This window comes from Dryobates pubescens, chromosome 13 (assembly GCF_014839835.1).
Source record: "Dryobates pubescens isolate bDryPub1 chromosome 13, bDryPub1.pri, whole genome shotgun sequence".
Classification (NCBI taxonomy): Eukaryota; Metazoa; Chordata; class Aves; order Piciformes; family Picidae; genus Dryobates; species Dryobates pubescens.
The window spans coordinates 6,950,253-6,974,571 of record NC_071624.1 but is presented as its reverse complement, the minus strand read 5'-3'; the positions used below and the strand labels follow the sequence as shown (position 1 = coordinate 6,974,571).

Below are 24,319 nucleotides of genomic sequence, written 5' to 3'. Positions count from 1 at the left end.
GACCTCCCTGCTCCTGCTGGCCACACTGTTCTTGATGCAGACCAGGATGCCATTGGCCCTCCTGGCTGCCTGGGCACACTGCAGGCTCATGTTCAGCCTACCATTGACCAGCACCCCCAGGTCCCTCTCTACCTGGCTGCTCTCCAGCCACTCTGACCCCAGCCTGTAGCTCTGCATGGGGTTGTTGTGGCCAATGTTCAGAACCCGGCACTTGGATGTGTTCAATCTCATGCCGTTGGACTCTGTCCATCTGTCCAGCCTGTCGAGGTCCCTCTGCAGAGCCTCTCTACCCTCCAGCAGATCAACTCCTGCCCCCAGCTTGGTGTCATCAGCAAATTTACTGATGATGGACTCGATGCCCTCATCCAGATCATTAATAAAGATGTTAAAGAGCATGGGGCCCAGCACTGATCCCTGGGGCACACCACTAGTGACTGGCCGCCAGGTGGACATGGCACCATTCACCACCACTCTCTGGGCTCGGCCCTCCAGCCAGTTCCTAACCCATCGCAGTGTGCTCCCATCCAAGCCATGGGCTGACAGCTTGGCCAGGAGTTTGCTATGGGGAACGGTGTCAAAGGCCTTGCTGAGGTCCAGGTAGACTACATCCACAGGCCTCCCCACATCCACCAGGCGGGTCACCTGATCATAGAAGGAGATCAGGTTGGTCAGGCAGGACCTGCCCTTCCTAAACCCATGCTGGCTGGGCCTGATCCCTTGGCCATCCTCTAAGTGCTGTGTGACTGCACTCAAGATGACCTGTTCCATAATCTTGCCTGACACTGAGGTCAGGCTGACAGGCCTGTAATTCCCTGGCACATCCAACCGGCCCTTCTTGTGGCTGGGCACCACGTTGGCCAGCTTCCAGTCTTCTGGGATGTCTCCAGTGAGCCAGGACTGCTGGAAAATGATGGAGAGAGGCTTGGCCAGCTCATCTGCCAGCTCTCTCAGCACCCTAGGATGGATCCCATCTGGTCCCATGGACTTGTGGGGATCCAAGCCTACTACATGCCTCTCTCACTGATTCTAGTCACTAGAATGATCCTCTTTTAAAGCTCCTTTAGAATGTATCAACAATACTTGTACAATTCTCTTCTGTTCCTCAAGTCTGGACTTGACGGAAACTGAGAAGCAGTAGACCAGTATCTCCCATGAGTGCTTCTGGGGGAAAACCTGGAGCAGAGAGGTGAATGTAAAGGAGACCCACTTCAGACCTGCCGTGGTGCACATGGTAGTACAGCACGCCTTGCCTGCTGTTTGTTTTTCTATTGTTCCGTTGGTATCTCCAGGTTGCTCTTTACACACTCTGTGCTTGTTGAGTAAAACAAATGTTTTTGGTACCGAGAGCACTGGTCCCCGTCAAAGCAAAGATAGATGGTTTCCAGGCTGGACAGACATCTCCTGGGAATTTGTTTCAGAGGGTTATTTTTCTTTTGTATTGGAGGAAGAAATTTATATCTTTTGACAGTAGTCTCTGGGGGGGTCTCTTTACTGTATTGATAGTTTAGTGTTGCCTTTTGATGTAATATTCCTGCATTGCATAGTCTGTCACTCAGAAATTATAAAACTGAGCTTTTGGTGTAGGGGAATACCACCAAAACTGAACATAAAAATAATTATTTAAACCTATGAGACAGAGACAAGAGCTATGCCTTAACTTAAAGGAAGATTCTATGGGCAGACCATTCATGATGAATATGAAAATAAGCCAGCAATCTGGTTTTACAGAAATAAAATCTAAACTGACAGATTTTGTGTTGATACTTCATCCAGGCTATGTCATTAGCCAGCTTAAAATACACAGATGCAAGTAGCCCTTTCACTGCACAACTTTTAAAATGTACCTCAACCATATCCTGCCTTTAGCAGTTGTCTCTATGGGGCAAATAATCTTTTTTTTTTAATGCATGGGGATTGGTTTTGTTGTCCTTGGAGCTTCGTTTGAAAATGTAATAAGGGCACTGAGGCTACTAGCCATAGGATCTGAGCCTGGAGAATATGTATTGCTTTGTTCAAAAGATCAGATTTTGATAATGAGAGTAGAGTTCACAGGCAAAGTAAATGGGCTGCAAAGGTAGAGGAATCACCTTGGTTAAATCGTCAGAGAAAGAAGAAACCAAACACTTATATTTGTCATCCTAAGTGAATGTGCATCAAGTGCGAGACCTTCAGAAAATAAGGTTAATTTCAATTTCACTTCTAAATCGGCATGCTGTTACTGGAAGAATTCCTTCACCATTCACTTTATTTCTGTGGAACAGTAAGTTTTAGACACTGGAGGACCAGTGTGGAACTAAAAAAAAACACAATGCATTGTGTGTATTTGAGGATAAAGGTAATTTTATACATTGATCACTTCTGAAAGCTAAGTGGCATGGGGCTTGGATCCCATATTTCTTTTCTTCTACCCCTCAGTTGGATACACTATAGATGGAGAGATGTTTGAAAAACTAGAATGTGTTTGTGGACATCTGAGCCTTGAGTCTGGCAAAAAATATTTGTATTTTTGTAGCTGCTTTGGAAAAGCTAAGGGTTGGGAAATAGTAAATGTACAGTTTCTGTCAGAAACAAAGCCTTTTCCTAGTCTCATTAGTGGCATATCAGATCTAAATAAGAATCAATTAATAAATGGAAACAACAGTGACACTGTGGAACTGAATGTCTTAAATCTTGACTAACCACAGGAAAGGTCAAATCTGATGTATCTGAACATAAGTGAAAAGATTATTGTATATATTTTATATATTCAAATAATTGACAGAGAATTGCGTGTTTGGCTGGTGCTGTGCACCAGAACATGCAGAGTTGCTCTGGAAAGCACTGTCCTTGTTTTATCTGTTTTGATTTAGCAAGTTACATTATTAATGTTAAATTTGCAAAGCCAATTTTGACTGCTTCAGCTATGTCGCTAGAAGAATGTCCTTTTTCTGACATGTGCCTTAAATAGAGCTGCCTTTGACTGTACACAGTATGTACTGGTCAAAAGAAGGATAGGCTCTGAGAAGGCTTCATCTTCTCTTACCTTTTTAAGAGAAGTCATTCAGTTTGATCACTGGTTATCAGCAATTCTCCTTTATTAGTTGGCATTGAGATTATATTGCTGCCTGTGTTAATATACTTTTGCCACTTCATTTTGCCATCTCCAGCTGGGGATAGATTCAACTTTTAAATTAGTCTCCAAAGCTTCCAGCATATTCTGTGCTGCATCCAGTGATCATGTGTCATTTTAAATTCATAGTTCAAAATGCACAGTTAGCATCTTGGGCTCATTATTTGCTGAAATGCTGATCTTACCAATCCTTCTATTATTTCCTTGTTGAAGCCTGCAGTAAACATCTTAAGTAATGAATTTAACTGTTAAAGGCACCCCAACAGAATGCTTTCCCCTTTTAAAAGAATGATTAATAACACCTTTGAATTGAATACTTGATATATTCCAAGAGGAATAATGTTCTCCTTGGAAGAGTTGCTGTAGGGTGAGATGCATCTGACACATTCAGCTCTAATTCAGACCTAGAGGTGAATGTTTTGAAAGCACTCTGAAATAAGGTACCTTCTCATACCAATTTCCTAGGAAACTTTAAATGATTGGGTGTGAAGTCTCTCTTTTTTTTTCCCTATGATATTTGAAATTTTATTGAGATGTGTGAGTCAACAGGTTTAATGTCTCAAGCTTAATTAATTCAATTTTATTTACAGTAATATATCATATCTGCACCCTCAGATTCCCAGAGATGAAATATGCTGTCATTAAGTTATTTTGGTGCAGGCTCTTTCACTTTCATATACATCAATGACAGGGAAGTCTGGAGGCCTTGGGGAGGAGGGGTATTGAGGGCTGACTGGTATGGGGACTACTGTTGTAGCTGGGGTCAAGCACACTTCCAGCCATGCAATGGGTGCAGGTGACTGCACCATCCTCTCACTCAGGTCACTTCTGTGCTCCAACATTCTTTTTTCCATCAGTTTGTAGAGCTGGTTTTAAACGCAAGTGAGAGCAGTACTGGATATTAAAACCAGTTAGTTCTGGACTCTGGTAGTGAAAAATGGTCCTGGAAATTCAATGTCTGAGTAATTTTGAAATTTCCACCTTGTCTCTGTACACAAGGTCCCCCTAAACTGAGCTAATGTGGCATTCTCGTATTATGCACCCTTCTTCCAGTGGAGATTCTCATGTCTTCGTCTACTCAGAATGAAAAGACCGAATTACACTTGGCTGTGTTCAGCATCTTTCCTGTAGCTTGCTTAGAGCAGATCTCCCAAATGTCTTCTAAGTAACACCAAGGAAGAAAGACCCTGACCAGCTTAGAGCCTGATTTTGCAGCATACATGTTTATATCACACAACACTACAAAAGGAAGCAAAGAACCTGATCTTTAGCTCTCATGGTAGTTGTACTTAAATAATATTAATACTTCCTTTCCTGTTTTCCCTTCAGAAATATTTGGTAGCTTGATCTCGGGGATTTTCTTAGAATTCAGATTAAAATTTAAATAGGGACAGAGATCTGTTTTAAAAGGTAAAGCAGTTTTACCAGTATTTTTGGGGAGAGTATAGACCCAGTATGAAAGCAGATCTGTTGTGTGCTACACAAAGACTGGTCATTCAAAATAATATCAACAAAACAGTCTTACTACCTCTTGAGACCGATGCTTGATAATGCACAAGAGCAATTGAAAGTCTTCTCGTGGCATTCATTTTTAATTACTTCTGTGGTACAAGGTCATAGATATAAGCCACTTGTCAGGCTGGATAGCTTCACCAAGATAAAGGCTAGATTTATAGCATTTTGCAGGATTCTGGGAGAAAACAAAGGTCACATTTTTCAAATTTGAGTGTTCAAAGATAGCCTCTTAAATCCGTCTTCAGACACTAATATAAACAGCCTGCTTTTCAAAAGGGCCAAGCAGTGACTCTTTGTGTTGACTTGGCTGCAAACGGGCTGTGCCCAGCACATCTGTATTGCTCACCCCATTAGTTAGCTGGCCTCAGCTCTGGCCCTGCTCTGAAATAGTTGTGTCTGAACCAAAGTTGTCTACATTGTCAAAGGTTTTAAATTATTATCAAGACAATTCGTCACTCTTAAATCATCAAGTCACAATGCAGATTACTCCATTGTACGAAACACCTATGTTTTTTGTGTTGTTTGGTTGGTTTTGTTTTGTTTATTTGGGTATTTTTTTGTCCTGTTCCGGGTCTGATTTTCAAGGAAACAGTGAAAGGAAGCTGTCATTTCCACGCAGAGTTGGCATAACTGGGTGTAACAGCTTAAAGACTTTTGTGAATTGTTTTACTTCCTAGTGACAAGTCTTCATTATAAAGATCTTAACCATTATTTACAGCATCATCTTTATCAGACCAGTAGGTAGGTCTTTGTATAGAGTGGAATGTTTTTGAGTTTAGACCATGTCTTAAGACTGAGGAAAATTGTATCCTTTTTGGCTACAAAATCTTTAGCAAAGACTTAGCTTCCAAGCTTTTTGTGTTCTGAGGGTGTACTTGGAGGTAAAGACATAATAAAAACACAGAATCTTTGGAAATCTAAATCAGACGTAATTCCCTACAGCATGTTTACATTCTTTCCATTGATAAAATAACAGGTGCAAGAAAGGAGGCACTGTGAGAGCCCATGGTAGCTTGGGCTTTTAACACTGTCTTGTGAGTGCTCCTAGGAAATTGTTTTAGAGGTGAAGCAAACATCCCAATATAATTAAAGCAGAGAAGGGCAGTGTGAGATTAGGGAGATAACAGCACTTGCATTAAGAAAACTCCAATTAAGTCCCTGGAAAGTGGCTGCAGCGGTGAGAGGAATAATTCCTCAGAGAATGACGGAGTATTTTCTGTTCGAGGTTTTCATTTGAAGACTGGTGATGACTAGAAATGTTGATCATGTCCAAATTGTTTGAGGCTCTTTTGTTTGCTTTCCAGATGAGGAAAAGAAGACAAAAGTACAGAGTTAGGGCTTTGGTTCACACAAACTCAAATTAAGTAATGACATAGCAGTAAGACTCGATAGTGGTAAGATAGTGTGATTCCTTTGTCTGCATGTTCTCACATGAACTCGTGGAAGCAAAAGATGAGTGTGATTTTTAGGAGTGATACTACATGTTACCATGCACTGAAGTATGGCAGATGTAGTAGGGGAAGTAGGGGAATCTGTGGGAATAAACTTCAAAGAAAATAGTGTGTCTTTTTTTCCCCCTTTTTTTTCCTCCAGATTGCTGTTCTTCCAACTTGTGGGGTGTGCCTATAAGGTTTGGAAAAGCTGGAGCAGATGCTCACCTTAAATAAATAAATAACCCCCTGAACTCTTACTGATAAGACCCTTTCAAATTCGTGTTTGTCAGGCTTGTCAGCTGCACTAATAGTCTTTGATGTTGCTTTTGCCTCCTATGTTTGCTGAAGTAGGTGTTGTCCACTCTAAATAACTATTGTTCTGATTTCCTGGCTCATTTGCTTGAATTTCCTCAGTTGTTCTCACACTTTGGGGTGAGAATGGGTGGTTGTGGAGACATGGACATAATATTTCCATCTTTGCAGGTGAGCCAAAAGCTCATCCAAGGTTACTGCTGTTCTGAGTTGACTGATCATGCTCTGCTAGACAGTGTCAGATATGTTGCTTCCAAACCAGCAGCCTGTCACTATTTTGGAAGGCAGTTGTCTGGTGAAGATGCAGCTTTGTTATTGCTTTTCCCTTCAAGGAAGGAGTGTTTGCTCTGGTTTTGATTTTTACTTCAAGGCATAGCAGGCACAGGACTAAGCAGCAGAGTTAAATGGACAGGTAAAGATTCAGCATGAGTCTGCCATGTCAGTGTTTGTTACCTGTTAGAAACATAAACAAACCATTTGAGTCTTTCAGAGGAAACTTTCAGGGAATTGTGATAGGAGGTTTCATCCTACACACACACATATACACCCCCTCATCCCCCACTCCTTTAAATATCATCTATGTCAATGAATAAGACTTGTTTGGGCATTAAATGCCTTATCAGTACATTTAATGACACATCAGTACATGCTGATGAGGCTATGGTAAAGAACATGCCTGGAAACTACAAGGGATTTGTCTGCTAGTTTTGATGGCTACAGTTGATTTAATGTTTAGACTGTGATTGGGCTTAAAGGACTGACCTTGAATTGGTCCCATCATGTTCAACATTGTCCAGGCATAAAATAAATAGCATTTCCAAAGACATTCATCCAAAAAATGAGCGGTGCGGATGAGTAATCAGACCTGAGCAAATAACAATACACAGAGTAGGAGGACATCCTGCTTTTTTGACAAGTCAGTAGCTGTGACAGGAACGCAGCCAATGAATAAGTAGTTTTTATGCAGTGCAGCAGCGGGGCTTTTCAACAAAGCATCAGGCTTTGGATCAAGCAAGTGCGTGTAGGTGATATCCTATCTGCTTTTCCCATTGTTTCCACTCTTTTTCAAATCTCGTTAAAGTGCTCCCCATCTTCTCTCCCACTCCAACATCACTCAGCCAGCAGGAAGGGGTGGGGGGCAGCTCTCTGCCACACGTCTGCCAAGGCAAAACAGGCTGAGATGCAAGTATGTAGCAAGTGGTAACGTGGGAGTTGGAGCTGCAGAGCCATTCATAATCCACATCTCTCGTCCCCATAATTATCTCTGCTACCCAAGAGAGCTGAGAACTCCCTTAAGCCTCCCTGCAAGTCATTTAGATTCTAATTGGGATTTAAAAACTCTTGAAGCCTGAGTGGGTGGCTCAGTGCATTATTTCTGATGAATGTTACCCTGGGTGACGCGCCCAGCAGACCCACAGAGGACCTGCACTCAGCTTTCAGTTGAAGAACTGTGTCCCTTTTTTGTTTTTGAGCACGGATTTGCTCTTTGCTTCAGCTAATTAGGAACTGGCTTCATTCACAACAGCAATCCCATTTGTGGCATTACACCAAAATGTTAATTTAATTTTGCTGTGTTGAATCCTTTCCCTTCTTAATGTTTCTTTAAAATGGAGGTGATGAAGCTTGCTTTCCACACTTTCATGTTTTCTGCCTCTCCTCTCCATTCTATGTTCCCTTTTTTTCCTCAAAGATTCACTGAAGACAGTTTCATTACCTGCTCAGAAATGTCATCAGGAAAACTTTAGCTGTCTGAGGCTTGGCATTTCAGGCCCATACCCTTGGCTGTTTTCTCTGTTGGTTTGTTGCTAGATTATTTTTTTTCCCCCTTCATGAAGCTCATAGTAACTGGTCATTGTTCCCTTGCTGCTAATTCCCTGCCAGATTTCCCTCTTCCTGTGAAACTGGCCCACAACCATAAGCAGAGTGATGTGAGAGGGTCCATCAGCACAGTAAAGAGCTGGAGAATTGCACTGCTGGGGCAGAAGTGGGATGACATCACTCTGATAGATTTTACTGTGGCAGCTGCATAGGGACCTCCATATATCAAGCAGATGATAAATGAAGCAGATAATTCAGAACAGGACTAGCTGAGGCTGCAGCACTACTGGGGCAGGTCTTTCTAAAGGAGATAAGGGTTTAGCAATTCAGAATGGGCAGAGGTGCATGGAAGGGCTCTTTTCACCTGGGCAGTGTAGTCTGGGTTTGATTCCCACACCCCATGCACCCTTTTAGCTTGTTTATCCTCTTAAATCTCTTGAATGACTCCTTTCCTCAGCTGCAATGCACTTTCCTGTGGGCACTACACACAACCACAGCAATCCCTGCTCAGTGAGGCAGAGGGAATAATGTTGTTAGCTCTGAATTAATTTGCTCTGTGAGTGTAAATCAGGCTGGTACTGTTATTTTGGTGAATTAATTTAAATGTAAATGCTGCAGAGACAAATGTATGGATGTGGTACTGAAAAAACTTGAAAGAGAGCTTCAAATACACAAAAGCTGTTCCCTTTGTCATTAATATAATGTGCTTTTAATAAACTAGGGATGTTCCTGGCTTTCAAATGTCTGCAATCATCACTTCCTGTCCTAGCTTTACCCCTAAAAGCTGTAGGCTGTAAGTCAAGTGTAAACAGACAACCAAAATTTTGGGGAAACTGCCTCCAGCCCATTTTCCTTTAAGCCTGGGTCAATGTTCAGGCTTCTGACCCAGACACATGGATGGAGCTTCCTGCCAACAGGGTGCTACAAGGGTTTATTCTAGCTGAGAAATAAACCTATGTGACTTTGAGAGATCTCTGTTAAGAGGCTGTACTAGATTTTAGGCTGAAGTGTCCAGCTGCTCTGAGGAGCCTCTTCTAGAAATTTATTCTGTGTTTCTCCATTGAGAGCTGGGATTTTAGTTATTTTTTAATAATGGTAGTCTTGGTAGTTTTTTGTTTGTTTGCTTGGTTTGTTGGGGTTTGCTTCTTTGGTTGTTTGTTTGTTTGGGTTTTTTTGGCCAGCGACAACTTCTATTCACTAATTCCAGTTACTTGGGATGTATGAAGCAGGTCAATCCTTCAAGAGAGGAAAGGAGCTCAAGGAGCTTAGATATGATGAACAGGGTCTTAACTGAACTGAGGGTAATACTTGTTTTCAGTCTGTGACCTTCTTTTTGTTTCCTACCAGCCATATTAACAACACAAGGCATCTCATTCCTCTCTCCTTTTCATCTTCACTTATCTGTCTCTGCGTAGCCCCGCTGGTTTTTGGGTGTTTTTTTCTCCAGTGACAGATAGGCATGATTGTGGCTCCCAAGAATAGACATCCTACCAACAGGCAGCTGCATGCATTTCAAATTACCCCAACTTAGTTGTGAGCAGGATGCAGCTGGCAGGCTGGGGTGACTGGGAGTTGTATATCCATGGTTTATACTGCAGCCATTGCATGGCTTATTTGTCACTGCAGGTACAAAGTGTTCTCCTGTGGGAAACCACAGAGCTGGTAACGGCTTTTTAAGGAGTTGTGTAGGACAAGTACCTCTCAGGGTTGCTTGGCATCAGCCTTTCACATGCTGCCCTTCATCAGGTAAGGGTACAAGCGGAGCCCAGCCAGGAACCTTCCCACTGCTGACCACTTATGCCTGCATCCCAAAGCCTGTAGGAAGGCATAAGGATGGACTTCTGTACCATCTGGACCACTTTGATCAAGCTTCATTTGATGTTTTTATATAAATTCTACCTTTTGGGTTTGTATCTGTTTTTGAACTTAGCCTGTCTCAGTGCTTGGACTCAGACTACCTGTGCCAGTCAGTGCCATTTTTCTGTATGAATTTTGCTGCTTCAAAGATATTCAAAGATATTTCTTTGTTGAGCCAGGCTCATGATGCCTTAATCTTTATTCGGGTGCAAAAAAAAAAGGGCTTTGTGTGGCATTCTTTCATGAGCTACTGTTAGAATTATCCATGTGCTTTTGTGCTTTCATGATATAAATCCTGAGCTTGGGCTTGGATTAACAAAAAAAAAGCATAGTTTTAAAAAAGCATGCTTTTAATGCTTACACAGAAGGTTATAGTACTAAATGTTGGTGACAACCCTTCCCTGTGTTCCTGCATACAGAATTTGTTGTATTTACTGAAATTTGTCAAGACAGTCATAGAAAATATGGAGAAATCTGCTTGAGGTAGCTGGAGGCTTGACACAACTTTTTGGCAGAACACTGTTCTTCAGTGTTGTCTCAGTGCCCAGGACAGGTCAGATCAGTGGTTTCAGAGACATTCAGAGGCCAGGCTGTGACCAGATCAGTGAATGAGAGTGTTAAATGGAGATGAGCACTTGCAGAGGGATGAGACTGAGGCATCCAAGTCAGTTATCACACAGTTTAATAGCTGCCTGTCCAACTACTGCTGTGCTGTTGAGGAGGACTGTTTCAGCAATCTCCACTAACTTGTCTTTAAAGATTTTTGTATAGTGCTTGCTTCTTTTCTACTTGACCTAGTTCATGCTGTGCATGTTCTGTCACTACTTACATTAGAAGCCTTCATTCTCCTACTTTCTTGGTGGATTTCTAGTGCATTGGGTCACCATTCCAGACTACTACTTTATTTATATATTTGTGATCATGTCTCCTGTGTAAGCTGCTTCAGAGCAAACTCTTGGTTTTCATTACTTTTATTCTTCCCTGGAAAATTAGCTATTTTGGGAAAACATATACTGGCTATCTGGGGTCAGTCTTCCTCAAGGACTGAGATAGATCTTCTGTATAACTATGAACTACCTCTTTTTTCTTTTTTTTTGTTTTTGAGAGGGATATGTTTATTGGGATTTTTCTGCCAGGAAAACTAATCCAAAATGCAGTAGCAGGTTTTGAGACTGCAGGAAATTTATGAGCTTGGTAAGATCAGAGGAGAAAAACAGATCTCTAGTAAAAGCAAACACAGCTTTCAAAGCACTTAGCAGCAGAGGTATAGAGCATTTTAAGTAATACAGATAAATATCTCCCTGGAGCTTTTGCTTTTTCATCTAAGCACTGATCAGAACAAATAGGAAAATGTGAGGGGAAAAAAGTCCAAAAGCTTTAAAGATGTCATTGAACATTTTTCAAGCTGAAAATTATAGCTAACAGTGAAAATAGCCCAAGATGCATAAGGCAAAAGCAGCGAAAACATGCATAAAATAAAGGAAAATAATGGAATCGGAGAGATGCGAAGGAAGTTTTGAATTCAGTGACTGTTAACTCCCATCTTATAAAAGTTATTTATTCTTGAAAAATATTTCTAATATATTCTTGTGGCTGCTCCAAAATGCTGAAAGGTGTTTATTACTTTTTCAGATAGTGTATGAGCAAAAACTGACACTTCAGTGCTTTTGAAAAAAACAAATGTCAGTGCAAGCCGTGGTAATTCTCCATAAAATGATAATATCGATGCCATTCCAGCAAGTTTGGAGTGTTATAGTAATGGGGTAGGTCCTAGCCCCAGAACTGCTTTAGATGCAATCTGGCATGTATTTAGTAGAGAAGCTCTGTATAATGATAGGATGTGTCAGAGCAAAGCCTTCCTTTTTTTGTGTGTGTGTGAAATGTCACTTGAAGTTGAATGGTTGGGTAGTTACAGAGTTCCATGGAAAATTCTGCTTTCATCATAAACCAGTATGCATCTCTGTGTCCTTAGCTGCCTTTCACTATTGAGTGGAGATCCAGATTTTGACAATGAATTTATCTTTGCTATGTTGTGTGTATTTATTGAATCCAAAGCATAAGTAATCAAGCATTTAGTTCAAAAATAGCTAATACTCCAGTCATTTTTGTGTCAAGTTACTGCATTTACTTTTAGCTGCTACATTGAATTTATACCTCACCATGTTATTAGAAGTAATCAAATGATGTGTCCTTAACAAAACATCACATGTTCTCTCTCTTACAAGTAATACGTGTACTAACATCCCTAGGGGTGTTCAAGTGGTGTGTGGACCTGGTGCTTAGGGACATGGTCTAGTGTTGAATCTTCAGTGCTGGGTTGAGAGTTAGACTGGATGATCTTTGAGGTCTCTTCCAACAGGATATATTCTGTGATTCTGTAATGAAATCATTGATGAGGGCCATCTTTGCAAGTCTTCCTCTCATTTCTGACAGCACTTCATATTATTGGAGAGATTTGCTTTCAACGGGCTAATGAGCCCTTAGGCACTTTTTCCTCAGCTTATTGACACGATTAGGTTCATAAGATGCATATGAAGCAAAATGGGGGTGCTCAAGTGCAGGCTTCTGCATCTCCAGGTTCTGACTAGTGCTTTTCCTGTGCAAATGATACAAGATCAAGACCAAAGTTGTTTTGGTGGGTTTTTTGTACCTGCTCGGCAAAAAACTTGAATGTAATGTCATGTATAATTTGGACAGCTAAGAATGTCACGAGGAGTGCTGGTAGCAATAGCTGCATTTGTGCTTCATTCACTTTTACTACTGTAACTATGTCAGGTCCATTAAGCCAAAATCACTGCATGTATCAGCTGTTGTTCTGTGCATCATGTTTGTGTTGGCTACTTACTACTTTGTGAAGATCACCTCTGTCATGGAAACTGTTGTCCTAGCAGTTGCTAATCTGAATGAATATGTCAGGAAATACTTTCCTTCATCACTGACATTTTCAGCAGATTTTGAGAACAGAAAGTTTGTGCTCAGTAGCCTGTACAGGTATGGGATGAATGAATGATTGGTCAACATGTCACTGAAGGGTATTTGCTAATACCTTGGAGAGGCCCTAGGAAAAGGTTCCTGCCTATGAAACAGATGACGCGCCCTTTTCTCCTCTGCAAGGAGTATAAATGCCTTATTAGAATAGAATAGATTAACCAGGTTGAAAGAGACATTCAAGATCATCACGTCCAACCTGTTACCCAACCCACCTAATCAACTAAACCATGCAACCAAGCACCCTATCAAGTACCCTCCTAACCACCTCCAATGATGGTGACTCCACCACCTCCCCGGGCAGCCCATTCCAATGGGCAATCACTCTCTCTGTGTAGAATTTCTTCCTAACCTCCAGCCTAAACCTCCCCTGGTGCAGTTTGATCCTGTGTCCTCTCATTCTGCTGCTGGTTGCCTGGGAGAAGAGACCAACCTCCTCCCGTCCACAACCTCCCTTCAGGTAGTTGTAGACAGCAATAAGGTCTCCCCTGAGCCTCCTCTTCTCCAGGCTAAGCAACCCCAGCTCCCTCTATTATTATTTCTCTTAGGCTTATGCTTGTATCTTGAGACCTCAATGCTTGTTCCAGCTATAGACTGCTAACCCTTCATTATCTGTAGCTGATTTGGGTCTGTGCTGTGCAGAATGGCCCTCCTGTGGTAATAACACATACTTCAGGAGCAAACACCCTTTTAGGACACAAAAAGGGTTATCAAATTAAATAAATGTGTGGACAAAGAAGTGAATGTTTTTCCCAGAGACTGAGAGTTTCCTTGGTCTGGTACGATTTAGTAAATCATAGCCATCAAGGTATGAATTGGCAGATCATGAGATTTTTCACCTAGTCAAGTTTCCTGTCAACATGGTAACTTCACCATGAAATCATGTTTGCATCGTCTTTGCCCTGCACCTATTTTGAGAGCCTGGGTTCTTATTCTTACTTATTATTTCACTGCAACATGCAACAGCTGAATTATTTAAAATCATACTTTCCAGTTTAGGAAAACAGATACTGTCATTTGTGGTAACAAAACATGAATGAAAGGAAAATTCTCTGAAAAATGGACATGCACCAGGCTGGAATCGTTCCCTGAAATTGACTCTGTAGTTTCCTTGTGTTTTCCTCTGTGCCGTGGTATAGTGTCGCTCACCCCAGCCAAGATCATACAATTGATGCAGGGCTGATGAGGATCTTGTGATCTATACCAATCTGTTCTTGTTGTTGTTGCAGTGATTGCTGATGGGGCATTGGATAAGACGGCTCTAACAGATGATGTGGGAAGCGAAGAGGATCTGTATGAGGACTTCCGGAGTTCCAGCCACCGCTACGGCCATGCTGGGGGAGGTGGAGAGCAGCTTGCTATCAATGAGGTATTGTCCTGGTTGATTTTTGACAGGCAAGATAAGGAAGGATACATATTCTGTTGAACTGTAAAAGACATTAACGACCAAACTGACAATGGCGAAATGCTTCTGTGGCTTTAGATGTCATTTACTGTAGGTAACGTTTACAACTTGATAACAACGAGGTCTGGGCCTTGCCACTAAGAGTAAAGGACAGCAATGTAAGGTCATGCAGAACCATGGGTCCTGGCTAGGTAACTCTGTTCCCAGGTGTTCTTGGATGGGAAGCTTAAAACCAGTAATGACCAGCTTGGTCAGGGCTTCTGTGAGACTTGAAATATGGTGTATTGAAGGGATAAAGGGAATGCTGAAAAATAAACTTAGTCTGTGTACTACTTTATTGACAGATGAGAAGGATTCAAACTTTAACGTAGCTTTGGTCTTCTCTGCTTCTTCCTGTTCCTCAGTAAATTAATTGAGAGATGTGAAAGATGTGCCTTTTTAGTCAGTGCTTTTAGCTATTTCTTTTATAGTGCTGGATGCTGATTAACTTGAGCTCTGCCATTTAAAAATGTACTTAGTTTAACTGGTGTGATGAGCAACATGTTAACAGGATTTAAGATGTTTTTTCTGCAAAAATACAATGGCTTTGACTAATGCATTAGAGCTGGCATCCTGTTACACGCCGAATGCTTATTCGGTGGAGTGAACTAATAAGCTTTTTCCTTGGAAGAATGGAGCGTGTTTACCATATGAGTGATCTCTTGCACTCTTAAGCCTTCTTTCTTTCTTCCCTATATTCCATTACCTCTACATGACCTTCACAAGATGAAAAAGCAAGGATAAAAGACAGACTATTTCCTTGTGTCTAAGCCCTAACTGTAACGATGATGGCTCAGGCTCTACGCCTCTATGTTTGTTACATACACCAGTGGTGCTTCTGGGGTCTGGTAAAAGGCTCTAGAAAGCTGTACAGTTAGGGTAACAGGTTTTCTTCAAAAACAGCAGCAAATGCTCCTCTAGCATTTTTCCTGTTCCTAGTGTTCAGAATCCCTGACTACATCCTTGGGTGCCTAGGATGAGGAAGACACTTGTTATGTTTTCTTCCCCTATTGCTTACATCCAGGGGTTCTCAAACCACGGCCAGAGCTTTTTGATTTAACATCAGCTGTTTTGGGCTGCTGTTACTGGCAAGCAAATGTTAGCAGAACACCAGAAAATCTTGAGTTACATACTCCCACGGCTACTCGGTGTGTTTGTGAGAGAGTCCTGTAGCATACACGGTATGGGAGAAGGATTCTGCTTCCCTCCAATTCAGGTGCTTGCCTTGGTAAATAATCTTCCTAGCATGTCTCTTCAAGCAGAACATCCTCTGGATTTTTATTTTCTTTCAATTTTTTTTTTTTTTTTAAGGAAAAGGCAGAATATTTTACCTTTTTAATTAAAATTTTTGTAACTCTTTGAAATCAGGAAAAAAATTAACTTTACAGTGAGGTCTGTATATCCATCATGCATGTTGTGGTTTTCCCTTTAGTAATTCATTCTTTCCTGAGAACAATTGTTTTTATTTTCTTAAGAATTTGTTTTATTAGAGGAGAATTCCATTATGTAACTTTTGATCAGGAAAGCAAATGGATGTGTCTAAGGCAGGTGTAATTTGTATAGACTTTGAAGTATATGTGGTTCTATACAAAGTATTTATGTATGAAGTATATCTGGTTTTGTTGGACTGGAAGAAAAAAAAGATTATTTTTGGCTTGTTCCCTAGCAGCTTGCTTGTTCAGGGGCCAACAAAACTGTAAGAACAGGCAGTACACTATTTACTTTGTCAGCTGGTTCCTATGGATAATTAATCCATCACTTAGCTTCACTGAGCCTTAGCAAAGTGCTTTCCTACACAATCACTTTCTGGAATAGAAGCATGCAGTAAATACAAAGTATTAAAGGTGAAATCCTAGGTCTATGAGGTAGGGATTTGACACAGACAGGGTAAGTTTTAGAATTGAAATATTTCAAATAGCCAGCAAATAGACAGGGTTATCTTAATCTTCTCTGCTGGACCCAAAACTGAGTATTTGTTAGTTCTGAGTACTTTCCATAGTAGTGCTAGCAGTGATACCAATGTCAAATGATTTAGTCATATTTCGTGAGTAGTCTTTGTTTTATTGTACTCCAAATTGTGTTTTATTAGTCTTGGATAAGGAAACTATGGTAACCACATTATTCTCAGCCTTCTTGGAAGAAGCAGCTTCCAAATAAACAGAGAAGGTTGGAATACATTTTTAAGGCATTTGGCAGACCAAGTGTTGCATTAAAAAACAAACCACCCAAAGAAACAAACCATCCAAAAAAGAAACCTTTCATAAAAGGAGAATAATGTATTGGCAAGAAAACTAGAGGAATAACAAGAAAGTTGGGAAGGTTGTACAGAGCCCACCTAAAAAGATCAGCATGAGAGTGCATAAGAGTCGAGGAAAATCAATCAAAAAGTAAGGGGGGTGAGAAAAGAGGAAGGGGAAATAATTTTCTTAGGACATCTGTACGATATTCTTTCAAATGCATTCTTGATGCTCTTGAAAAGAGATTTCTGTGTTTAGATTGTACTAGGTAGAGCTTACTTTGTGTGTGTTCCAGATAAAGGTTCTGTCCTTGTATCTCTTTGATTCCAGAGTATAATAAGGTAAAATGTGGCAAGAAAAAAAATCCATACTGCAATTGTGCAGGAGTACATATAGGACAGACATAGATTTAAGTTCATTAAACGTTATATGAGAACCTGAGGCATTAAGCATAATACAAAGGCTGACTGTACAGCTCTTGAGTGAGATAATGAAGAAAACTATATTGCTTATCAGGCAGTAGGCCTGAGCAAGTAGGCTTAGGCCTGTTGGTTTGGAAATACCTGATGTGTCCAAAAGGTTTATACTGTCCTGCTCTGTGGAGGGTCCATACAGCTCTGTTCTTTGGTAGAAATGTTGTTGCAGTTCAACACATGGATTGTTCAGCTTCTTCCAGCCCTAGATGACCAGTACTGTCCTTAGTTTGTGAAAGCAAAGCACAAAATGTTTTGAAAATAATGGCAATACTCCCTGTTTTTCCCTTATCTCCTATGACTCCACGTTTGATATGTTTGGAATTTGGCATGGGAAGTCTTGTTCCTGAGGAAATGCACAAGTCATTACCTTCAGCAGGCCAGGATTTTATCTAAGACATGTAATACCATTGCCTTATGTTTGTACTTGTTGACAAGATGCAGTTAAGTTAATTGTTTCTGATTTAACAAAATAATTTCTACAGAAAAATGTTCAAAAAGTAGTGCAAGCAAACAAAGACAAACCCCCAAACTGATAAAATGTTAATGCATATTAAATCAGAAGAACATATTTTAATCTCTCGTGTAATATAGGAGGACAAATTTCAAAAGACAGAAAAAACATTAAACTAGCACCACAAAACACTATCATGCTCTTTCTTTAGCAGAGTACAGGATAGATTGAAAGTGTTGTGATCACTACAGATTTCCAGACTGAAAACAGAAGTAGAATTATTGATCATATGGAAGCAATTCTTGTGTAATCTTGGAGAGGTTGATTTAGTACCACTTTTGTATCTCACTATGAGCATGTTAATCTCCCAACTTCATACTTAAAGCAGACAGAACCCAGTTAAAAAATACCTCCCCTCTCCCTCTTTTATTTTCTCCAGAGAACTTCATTCATGGTTTTATGTGTTGCATGTTTCTGCAACCAAAGTTGGCAACTGTGGTCCAGAAGCAGCAAATATGATTTATGTGCAGAGTACTGTATAAAGCTCAGTGCTGTCAAGGACAAGAAATAATGTTCCCCAATGGACATAAATCTTTACTTTATATGAGTTTTGGGTCTCAAGCACTTGTGTAACTTTGTATAGGGCTCAGATGGGAATGTGCAGAGTATGGAGTCATAATTGTAAATTCTACTGCCTGATGAAGCTAGCTTGCACCATTCTCAGGTCTGCAAACTTCTAAGGTTGTTTCAGAGGGCTTTTGGCTATGTATTTAAAGCAATTCAGTATATTAAAATACTCTATAGTATTATGTCTCACCAGACATCAGGATCAGCAGCTAACTGGTCCCAGAAGTCACCAGTTGTATTTCTTCCTATCACAAGTAGCTGTTGTCACTTCCTTGTGCCTTCATCAGCAATGAGACTTGGTTGTTCCCTGCACAATGGATTCTCCCGTTGCAGGCTGAAGATGAAGAGAGGGCAATTGGAGATAGTGTAGCTGTGGGTTACTCACATCTGAAGAAAGACTGAATTGCAAGTGGATGTGGGCAGTTTGGGGAAGATGGAAGAAATGTGATAAGCTTTCCCTCTTGCAGTCATACAGTGAGCCCTTAGCAACACAAATACCTGTTCCCACACAAACATGTGAGGTGTGAGTAGGTAGCTCCTACACTATACATGCCATGGTCTGTAGCATACACACAGACCACCAGCAGTTCAATCCACACAGAAGCAGTTCTATAAACTACATTCTTTTTTGCTAGACTCATGCTTTCTCTCCATAGCACTATTAATACTCATTTGCAATAAACAAAAACCCACCAGGCTTAGCTTTATTCTTGCAACAAAATTAACACATGAGGGTCTGTGACAGTTTCAACTCATCAAGAAAAATGCTGAAGTGTTACAGTGGAAGGGGTACTTTATATGCATAAGGACTATGGAGTTGGTCTCTGAATGGACCCAACTTCTCCTTCCAGGAGCCAAACTGAAGGAGTGGAGGTGTGTTTCAGCTCTTTGTGCTTCACTTCTTTGTACACACAGGTGTGTCCCTACACATATACTGGCATGTTTAAAGAGGGGAAAATACTGCCCAAACATTCATCTGTTGCTGCAAACCAGACCTAAATGCATCAAAGGAAGTAACTGGTGACAGCATGATAGCTTTGGAGTTCTAACATCAGCCCTGCCAGCTATGAAATTTTGAAGCCTCTAACAGCTTCTGTTAATGCATGTTAATGATAGCGTGTGAGTATGAAGGGACTTTTAATTGTGTCTGTTCTTTGCTGGCCTTAAATGTGTTCCCAGTTACTGGGGTCTACAGAGAGACTTGGCTCCACAAATAGTTTTCCCCTTGGAGGTAAAAAAATGATCCAACAGTGTTTTAACTCCTGAAACTATTTGTTCCAAGTCATCTCAAAGTTTGCAGGTATTTTATCAGGTGTGTATGTGGGTTCCTAGAACTGTGTGATGCTCCCCACCACATAAAACACCATGGTGTGTCTACTGATAGTAATCACAAGGGTTTGTTGTCTCTTTATGGTGAAGGCTATCACCAACTTCCAATGCATTCCTCTCTCCAAAAGAGCTCTCTCAATTTCTACCAGTAGCATTGTATCTTGTAAGGCTAAGGGCTACATTTGCAGAAGGTCTTGGCTTCCTGCCTGCCTTTTCCAGCACATGAGGGTCACCTACCATGGCGTCACTGAGATCTTCAAATCGTTGCTCTGAAGCACTTGAGTCAGTTGAAGCTGGCAGGCACTAACCCTCTGAGGTCCTAATGCTCCCTATCTGCTAAGGGCTCTTACATGCACGTAATTACAGGCGTTCTAATCTGCCATGCTTCAACCAGTGCTGCCCACTTCAGGAGTGCACACACTTGATCAGGTCCTGTGAAAGAACAGCCAAGGATAACCTGCGAGCAAGTGAAGATGAGTGATTTCACCGTTCATATGTAAAGTAGGAGCCTCGCTTTCAAAGCTGCCCTTTGTCCGATACAGAGAAAGAACTTGCCCCTGTGCCTGGTGTATCTCACTAGCTATCTTTGGGAGTTCCTAGTTTGGCTTTTCAGGAACCTGTGGTTTGGTGTTTCAACTCTGTCCTATGGAAGGAGGAGTCTTAGAAGTACTGCAGTATTTTCATCCCTTCAAGGATTTAACTTCAGAAGCATAGCATAATTAAATTGCATTTATTCCTCCTTGAAATGGTAGTCTGATGGTGTGCAAAGAAAAGCCTGCAGAATTTTACTGCTACAATTCACTCTGATAGTGTCTTTAATAATAGTTTTTGGGGTGTCCATGCACTGGTTTGCTAGTTCAAGAAACACATGTGAAGGATAACAGCACAATAACAAAGGGGATAGTGGAGTGCAAAGGTTTGCTGAGAGAAGGGGATAAAGAAGGAATGTGACAGACCAGCAGTGGTGGGTAAAGGTTAGTGTAGAGGTTATTCCAGGTGCAAGTGTTTGTATAAAGACAGAGGAGTTGAATATATCTGGGTTTATACTGTACTTGTGCCTCAGGTTCCTCTCAACATAGCTTTGATATCAGAATGTTTCTTGAATTCATTCTCCTCTCTACAAATCCTGATTTAAAGTAGCTTCCTCTGCAAACAATCTTCTTGCGTTGTTGGTTTTTTGGTGGTTTTTTGTTTGGTTTGGGTTTTTCTCCTCCCTTAATACTCAGAAGATATTTGAACCACGCAGTGGAAAAATAAAATCGCTCTTGACTCTTCTGGGCATTTAGAGAACATTGTTGGTACTCAAAAGTCATCCTCATCCTGGTCCTGTGACCAAGACCCCCTGTCCCACACTCAGTAAACTGTGGGCAGAGTTAGCAGCAAGTTCAGTCATGCTTTAATGCAGTGATGGTATTGGAAGTGATGGCATTCCTTGCATTTTTATACCAACCTGACAAAAGCAGAAAAACTCTGGGAGCAGTAGAGGGAAGGAAGATCACTGAGAACAACCAAGTCCCAACCTTGCTTTTCTTGAGGGTTGTGAAAAGATTCCCCCTCCCTCTGGGGGACTGGGGACTAGCCCTTGCTGGATGCCCTTGGCATGCCCTGAGAGAAGCACTGTTCCTGTGCAGGTGCATTGCTTCTTGCAGCAAAAGGAGGAAATGTTACTTGCATTAACCCCATGCTCCCACACTGGAGCACATGTGTGCTCTGCAGGCAGCTGGACAGAAAGGGCTTTGTCCCTACCAGTATGAGACCAACTGGAATACCTCTATGTGGCGCATGCTTGTCAGGCAGATTTGCACGGAGCTGTGGAGCATGATCAGGGCTCTGGAGAACAGGAGTTGGAGATGTGATGCTTTCCAGCAGCTGAACATCAAGTTCAGTTTCTCTCTTCAAGCTTTAAGTTGAGGGGCAGGTGTAGTTGTAGGGAACAGTGACTTAGAAAGGTTGATGGGGTTGGTTTTTTTTTTTTCAATCCTACTTCCAGATGGTTTTACCGATAATCTTCAAAGAGGATCGTGCTTCTGCCTATTCCACTCTCTTGTTACTGGCAAGTTTTCATGTCAACAGGATTTGTGCAAACCAGGAAGACTTCTTGAGCTGTTCAGTATGGACTGTATATTCTGTTTTTTCATATTCCTCTGTCTTCAATGGATGCTTTGCTAGTAAAGCAGAGGGACACATTGATCATTTACTGTTGGGATTATCAGTTTCCCATCTTTGTCTTGCTGATGCTCTTGACAGCCACTTACCAAGTTTCCTTCTGAGCTGTATCTTACATCGTTACCAATTTCTCAGTTGATGGGGCAGGCTCTTGGAGAACAGCCCATCAAGATTAATTTTTCAGAGTGTGTTGTTCTGCTACACTCTTTCTAGCCTGCTGGCTAAAACAGCTGTATTAGAAAAGGGTTGCCTTGGAAGTGACCTAGAAAGGTGTTGATGGGGTTATTGTTTTTCAATCCTTATCTATCATATAGGACATTAAAAAGTTTAGCTGATTTCTTATTCACAGTTTATGTATGTCTTTTATCCTCTGATAGCTTTTCTGGTTCTCACATTCCAGGATGTTGCTTGTTCTGCCCAGCCCTTCTATGACTCCTTTAAATTGCACCAGAAGACAATGAAGGAGAATTCTCAAATTAACACTATTACATCCCAACTTTAAAGAGCTTCACAGAGCTGTTTCTTGCAAACAGTTGTGCTGTTTTCTACATCCACAAGGCTGGTATATTCTCTTAAGAGGTGAGGAAGCTGAACAGTCAGAGAAGTGTCACACCACCATTCTGCCAGTAAATGCCTTTTTTTTTTTTTTTTTTTTTAAAGGAACCCTGTACTCCTATTTTATAATGTGTGGGCTCAACAGAATATGCCAGCCCAAAATGGCAGGGCTTTCTTGAAAACTCCTGAACAGTCAGAAAGAAAGGAATCTTATGGCCTAGAAACAACTAAAAATTAAGCTTGACTCTGCTTCTCCCTCATTTCTCTGTTCCAGTCCATGTAGTGTCCCAGTGAACACTATTCCTTATCTTTGTGCTATCTGTGGCAGTCAGATCTTTCAGCTCAAAAACGGGATAGGAAAAAAAAAAAGGCATTAAAATTCTAGGACCCTTCTGAACACCACCTCTATGTCACCTGTTCCTCAGTAACAAGAGTGTCATCTTCTATTCTGACCCATTTCTAGCTATTGCATTCAAGTTGTTAATCTTGCCATGTCTCTAAGATACAGCATTTCTTTTCCTATCCATTTTACTGTATATCCTAGTCAGCCTGTCTTTATTTCAGGATCACAGAATCAATGAGGTTGGAAAAAGACCTCAGAGATCATCAAGTCCAACCTATTACCTAATATCTAACGCCACCTGACAATTAAACCATGACTCAAAGTGCCACATCCAATCCTTTTTTGAACACCTCCAGGGATGGTGACTCTACCACCTGCGTGGGCAGCCCATTCCACTGCCCAATTTCTCTTTCTGTGAAGAACTTTCTCCTCACCTTGAGCCTAAACTTCCCCTGGGGCAGCCTGAGACTGTGTCCTCTCGTGATTAATACAGCATCCTTTGTTCTGCCTGTGTCCAATCTCATATTGAAAAGACCTGTTTTCTAAGGCTTTTGCATGGGCTGTGCCAGCCTGTTGTGGCTTCTCTCTTGTGGCTCTTGCTTCACCAACTCAATCATAACACACTTTGGTTTGATTCCCAGGCCATTCCTGTCTGAATCCCTTGCCTGTCATCTGTCAGTATTGAGAGAGAATTTTCCACCTTCAGTCAAACCCAAATGCAAGCCCAGCACTAACCCAACCCACCCTGGAAATGTATCATCTTCTGTGTGTGATGCTGGAAGCTCCCTTGCCTCAGCTAGCAGAAGAGTGTGGGATGTGTTGTGCTGGCGCACGGCTCACAGCAGGAACAAAGTTCCTTTAGGTCTTGAGGATAATTCCCAGATGCTTCAAATGTGTTAAAAGTTACACTGCTGTCCTTGAAAATAAAACTTGCTTTAGGAGAACTTGGAAGATTTTTTAGCTTTGGTAGAGTCTGAAAGCACAAGACTTAAGTGAAGCAGGTTCTGCCTTCTTTTTTTTTTCTTTCCTTTTTAAATTGTTGTCAGAAGTGGCCCATCTCAATGGCTCCTTTTCTTGCAGTGTACGAGTGTGGCCATGCCTTCATCCATGCCCTACACAAAGAAACTGTCAGGCCAATTTTCTTTCCATTGAGAAATACCTTGTATCTTAGAACTTGAAGCAAGTGAACAACTTGTAATGTTTTGGCAGCATTTATGTGAGTAAACTGTCCAGGGAAGTACTGGCTGTAAAAGCTGCGTGGGATTAAATCATGCAGTACTAGCTGGAGAAACATGCAGTGGGAGTAACTGTGCTCTAGTAACAGTGTTACACACTGTACAATTCAGAGCAAATGGTGGGCCTCTGACAGACTGTTTTCCATTTCAGCAATACATGATAACATGCAGCTTAAGAAGGTGTACTTGTCTGATGTTTTCTGGCTATGGCTCGAAAGTGAATGACATCCTTTCTGGAGGTGTTAGCTGCAGCTGTTGCTGAGAGTTAATTCATTCTGTAACGAGGTTGATAGTAGCTTATTTTGGATACTGAGCAAAGTGTGATAGTGGGATATTTGGGAGCTAAGGAAACTTGGTTTTCAAGGATTGATTTGCAGGTGGCAATGCCATCTCCTCTCACAATTTCATTTGCTGCACATACAAG

At 41.3% G+C, this 24,319-nt stretch overlaps 1 protein-coding gene across 2 annotated transcripts in view; it reads left to right on the top strand.

Annotated features, from left to right (window-relative positions):
• Positions 1–24,319, top strand: part of ARHGEF4 (Rho guanine nucleotide exchange factor 4) — a 120,346-nt gene that overhangs the window by 59,344 nt on the left and 36,683 nt on the right. For both annotated transcript variants that reach the window (XM_054166356.1, XM_054166357.1), the window contains one exon: positions 14,262–14,401. In XM_054166356.1, the coding sequence (XP_054022331.1) occupies positions 14,262–14,401 (140 nt within the window). The remainder of the gene's footprint in view (positions 1–14,261; positions 14,402–24,319) is intronic.